The following is a 6,000-nucleotide window of genomic DNA, read 5'->3' as shown; positions in this document are numbered from 1 at the left end:
TTGTCATTGACCTAAATTCCAGTTTAGACAACTACTAAATAAAGGCTAGTGTTCTCAGCTTTACCCACTCCTATATGACTGTCTTTATCCACTTCACTGTGTTCTATCAAAGAGTGGCAATATTTGATTACAGAGGAGTCTCAAAAACCTGCTGGAAATATTGCTCTTTGTTGAAAAATTTAATTCTTAGTGTGTCAATACTTTTCCTATATTGATCAACAGATGATGGGAAGATGCTTATTTCAGTGACAGATTTGAGGAAATAAAGTTTCAAAATATATACACAATTTGGTTTTATATCTTGGTGAATACAGTTTTATTTCACTGAAAGTACACACATACTTTTTTTGTTCAGAAACACGTGTTAATGATGAATGTATATAGACATTACCTTTAAATATACTTTCCATATCTTTGAAATGGTAATTATAGAATTCATACACATTATTTTAATGCTAAAAATTTAGCTTTAAAATTTATGTTATAGTACTGTTTATTACTAAACACCATATTGTAAAAATAATCAACTACCATTATCCCAAATAAAACAGAAACTTGTACAATCCATGATTAACATGTTGTTCTACTCTGTGCAGAAAAGCAATCTGCCTCATTAATTTCTTTCTGGCTATAACAAGAATGACAGTGTTGATTGCTGGTGTGGATGTGATAATGATTTTCCAGAAATCCTTCTAAGGAAAGGGGCTGGTGGTAGTCCATTCTTTTAATCCATAGTGCTCCTCTAATATGAAGTTTTCTTCTTATCGACTGTTCAGGTTCTGAAGCAATGTGTAGTAAGAGTAGGTCACCTGCAAAAGCTGCCATATTGGTGTAACAATTAAAATCCAGATTGGCTTCACATTTACAAGAATAATAACTTTTCCAAAAAATCATGTAGTCAAAAAAGACAAAAGGATAGAAATCTTTTTTGTCCCTGTTATAAGTGTAACACCTCTTTAAAAATATGCTTATCTACCTTCATAATATAATATAGCACTAAAAGTAAAGAAATTGTTTGTAAATGTATAAATATTATCATCAATACTATCTACATTGTTATGCCAAGAAACTGAAAATAGTTTTAAAATGAACTCCTCCTGTGGCCATGGAAAAGTGATTCATAGTTCTTCCAAGATTTTAGACAATCTTACAGCCATACAATTTTAGTTTCTTTGTTAGCTAATTTTACACACACTACAATTTGTGAAAATTTTATCACTAAGAAGGATACACCTGATCAAAATAAGCTTTATACCACAAATTAGGTTATCAACAATACACTAATGATCAGGATTCCAGAACACTATACAATATCTTATTTTTACAATCCATTATGTGTGAAGCCCCCATATGCTGGAATCAGAGCCTCTAAATATCAAGACATGGAATCAAAAGGATGTAGAATATGTCTCTTGGGACTTTCCCTCTACATTATTTTATGTAAATCTACAAAGCATAAGAGCAGTTGTTAGTGTACCTTGAAGAACAAATTTTCTACCAACCAGGTCCCAGGAATTCTCTACATATGGCACGCAAAAAAAAAAAAAAAAAAAAAAAAAAAAAAAAAAAAAAAAAAAAAAAAAAAAAAAAATCGAGAAAATATGTTGGTCAGGAAAACTGTACTTCTTTGAAGAAAGCATGAAAACTCCTTTTCCTCATGGTCTGGCCTTTTTATGCTATAATATGGCAAAGGGTTCCTCAGCTGCCGAAAACCTCCCTGATGTAGCACTTGCTTGTTACAGAAAAATGAGCAAGAGAGGAAGAGACTGAAATCTACAGCCATTGTACATTTTTTCATGAGATTAATTCAAGTGGCTGAGGAGAGCTTGGACAAAAATTTGGGAGTTTAACCAGCTGACGTGACTGGAAGCCCAAGAAGATTTTATTAATTCATATCAACACAATATGATGCTCCTCTATTAGAAGGATCCCAAATAGATTAGTTCTCATCATTTGGCACTTACTACAGGACTTGTGATAAAACTTCACTAATTTTTGGCTGCAGAAAACTGTTTACATTTTGTCAAGTAACAGATAACATCTCCACCAAGTGACATCAGAAAATAATGATACTTGTTCACTTGTGAGCACATATTCACTGAAAATTGTTAATATAAACTAAACTGACAGTCAGTACACTACAAAAAATTGGAAGTAATAAATTAATACATGATATGAGACAGTCTGTTTATTGCTCATGGTAAGGAAGTTTCAACTTTTGAATATTTTATTAATTTTATGATTCTGTTTTATTTATTGTACCCATACAGGATTTTACAAACATTGGAAATGCAAAATCAGTTCATCAATTCATTCTCCTCTTCAGTTTCTCCATCTTCTCTCTAAGCAATTGGCAGGGAAGTTTGTGAAACCAGTGTAACCAATATTGCTCATGGAATTTCATCAAAACTCACATTCTGATAACTTGTTCTCAAAACTGATATCACCCGTGGGTTCTGAGTTCAGGCTGAAAAGGCTCTGTGACAAACTAGACTGCAACATCCCAGACTCACATCTTGGGTTGAGAACTATAAGGTCTGGCTCAGGTGCGCACCCCATGTCAGAGAATGCTACCCAAATATCTGATTGTATGTGGGTGCATTCTCCATCCAGTCCAGATATGAGAGGTGTAGGAGGCTCTAACAACTACAGCAGATGAGGCTATTAAAATAGTAGTGATCAACTGCCAAAGCACCTGCAACAAAGTGCCACAGTTTGAAGTGCTCCTAAATAGCAGTGGAGTTCACACAGTACTTGCTACAGAAAGCTGATTAAAACATGAAAGTGATAACAGTGAGATTTTTGGGGTAAAAAAATTGACTGTATATTGAAAGAATATGTTACTGTCAAATGGAGCTGGTGTATTTGTCATAGCAGACAAGACTCTCAAAGCACAAAAGATAGAAACTGAAGCTACATGTAAGAACATTTCAGCAACACTCAGTATTAAGGGTGTGCATAAATCTGTAATTGACTCTTTCTACTGACCACTGGACTCAATCCCATACGTATATAAAAACTTAAGAGGAAACCTAAGTTTGCTGATATGCTTGTTCTCCAATCACAATGTCATCACAAGAGGAGTCTTTAACCATCCCTCAATCAAGTTTTGTAAGTGAAGGGCATGAAAAGACAAACTGTGAAAAAGTACCAAAGACCTTCTCTGAAAGCTATCTAGAACAGATAATGTGGAAAAATATTGAAGTAAAGGCAATAACTTGGCCTTATCTCGTTGATTTTATTATCGCTGAAACTGGGATCAGTGACCATGAGCAGATTTTCTAACAATAATGTAATAAGCAGGGCACAAAATAAATAATTAGGCAAGTAATGATGGAATGATAAGGAAGAAATACAGTAATCAAATACTAACTCAGGACACAATATCCAGGAAATGCGCCAGCAGAAACAAACTCACCAAAAACCTCATACTAATTCTAATACAGTCAGGTAACAAGAGTAATAGTAAATAGATAACAAAAACATGGTACAATGCTGTGGACTACAAATATCTACATTAATACAATGTTACATGTACAACTAGTACACTTTAATAAACAAATAATTGCCATAAATTGTTTATTAATTTAACATTATAAAATTCTGTTTCATTCTGAGAGGTGTTCATTTACAGAGTAGAAACTGTGGTCCATCAGAAATGACTTCTGCTTTTTTTGAACAAGCTGTCTTGCTTTACCAACTTGATCCTGTTAGGAAGTTGGTTATACAATTGTGGCCTCTATGAAGGACACTCTTCTGGTAGGCTGATGTTCTGGCATATGAGAGACGAATGCTATTGCCATTTCTTGTTGTCTAATTGTGCACAGAGCTGTTCAGCTGATAAGCATTGGAAGTTCTTAAATATTCTCTTACAAAGACTATTGTTTCAAATATATATAGGCATGGAAGGTTCAGTATCTTTAGAGTAGGAAAAAGAGAGCAACATGAACCTTGCCTCTTTATGTTACAGATGATTCTGATAGCTCATTTCTGGGTTTTGAAAACTGATTGACTAAAGGGTGCATTTCCCCAAAATATTATTTCATATTGGATTGCTGACTGGAAATTACTATTTCTCTATTACAGCTTGTGCTTAGTATCCATAGCATGTAATAGATTGATGATAGCTTGGTTGTAAGAGCTTTAATGTGTGTATTCCACTTGAGATCACTCTGCAGATATATTCCTAGGAACTTAACATCATCAACTAATTTTACAATTTTGTTGTTTATTTACAATGTGTGTTCATTTTGTTGTTTATAGTAGGATATATGAAAGTTCATGGCCACCATTTTCCCAGTGTTAATTGTAAGTTTATTTTTTTCAAACCAGTGTGTTAGCTTCAGCAATAGTGCATCGGTAGTTAATAGAAGCTCTTTTTGGTCTGACCCTGTAATCAAAATACTGGTATCATCTGCAAATAAAGTTTTCTGTTTGGCATAAACAGTGTCATTCAGGTCATCAATATACAAAAGAAAGAGGATAGGACCTAATGTTGATCCTTGTAGCACACCTTACTTGATGGTAGTTTTTTCTGACATATATGTTGTTGTTCTTGAAATGTTTTCAGTTATTGTGTCTTGTTTGAGAACAACTTTTTGTTGCCAGCTAGTAAGATATGATCTAATCCATTCATTTGGAATACCTCTAATTCTCTTTCTTTCCAACTTACGTAGTAGAAGACCATGATCTAAAATGTCAAATGCTTTGGACAGGTCCAACAATATTTCAGTAGCCATTTCCTTTTCATCTGCAGCTTTTAGATTGGAGTGTAATTATTCATAGACTGCTGTGGTTGTGGATCTAGATTGCCTGAAGCCATGCTGATGATTTGACAGCAATGAGTTTTTGTTAACAAACTCTAGCAGCCTATTATAAAAGAGGTTCTCAAAGATATTTGGGAAGCCACTAAGCTGTGCTACAGGTCTGTAATTGTTAACATTGTCTGTGGCTCCCTTTTTGTGCAAGGGGGTTACTTTTGCAGTCTTTATAAGATTTTGAAAGGTACCTGTGGAAAAGGAATGATTGACAATATGCTTCAGAGGTTCTACAATATGATATTTTGTTTGGTTTATAATACAATCTGGAATCTCATCAAAACCACATGAAAGCCAGTATGAGGTCACTCTGTGTGACCTGCTTGAGAAACATAGACCCCATGGGAGGTTTACAGTTCTCAATGTAGTGCATATTAGTATTCTGAAAGTTGCTTTAGATAAGATCATTTGCAGCTTTGATAGAGTACTCAGTGAAGATATTAGCTACAAAGATAGCATCGGATACTGGTTTGTTTTCCAGCTTTAAGTTAATATTTTTTGCGACTGATTTTGTGTTTCAGATCTGATGATGTTCCATGCGCCCCTGTTTTGTTTTTTCATTTGCGGATATATTCATCATTTCCCCTTTTCTTTGCCTCTTTAATAACTTTGTGGTAGATCTTACTGTATTCTTTGACATAATTTTGCATTTCTAATTATATATTATTTTGTTACTAAATGCTGGCCACATGTCACAATAAATGAGATCAATAATCCAAGCAATACCAGCAGTAAAAGACACAACAGAAAATTCATTGAGCACAATCTGCAAATAAAAAAATATAAATCCTTTAGTGCTTGACAAACTAGGCCCTGCAACATCCTCACTGTTGTGGAAGTGTAATAGCCAGAATAATTTTAACCAAACCTAGCCAAATACATCCATTTATACAACTGAAGCTATGCACTGAAGACAACTGCCACAGCTTTTTCTAACACCATAGCTAATATCAGGTCATATCTTGCCAGTGCTTCCCTGTCTGGATCCAAGATGTCAAGCACCATCTGTTTGCCCAGTGAGAACCAATGCCCTGTGTTGACAGCAAGCTGCCTCAAGCCAAGACCACAAAATCCACCAGGCTGCCTACACTGCTTTGCTGCCTGAACTTTCTGCTCCGCCTGATCCAGCTGACTGCTTTCTCAGATACTCACTTGCTGCTGTGCCTTCTTACTTGCCATCTTC

At 34.8% G+C, this 6,000-nt stretch overlaps 1 protein-coding gene across 1 annotated transcript in view; it reads right to left on the bottom strand.

Moving 5' to 3' along the window:
* Positions 1 to 543: 543 nt before the first annotated feature.
* Positions 544 to 6,000, bottom strand: part of LOC124612290 (odorant receptor 7a-like) — a 53,223-nt gene continuing 47,766 nt past the window's right edge. The window contains exon 3 of the mRNA XM_047140397.1: positions 544 to 818. Coding sequence (XP_046996353.1) covers positions 762 to 818 — 57 coding nt within the window. The 3' untranslated portion in view covers positions 544 to 761. The remainder of the gene's footprint in view (positions 819 to 6,000) is intronic.

Source organism: Schistocerca americana, chromosome 4, assembly GCF_021461395.2.
Source record: "Schistocerca americana isolate TAMUIC-IGC-003095 chromosome 4, iqSchAmer2.1, whole genome shotgun sequence".
Classification (NCBI taxonomy): domain Eukaryota; kingdom Metazoa; phylum Arthropoda; class Insecta; order Orthoptera; family Acrididae; genus Schistocerca; species Schistocerca americana.
The sequence above is the reverse complement of the archived record's forward strand: the minus strand, read 5'-3'. Positions and strand labels throughout refer to the sequence as shown.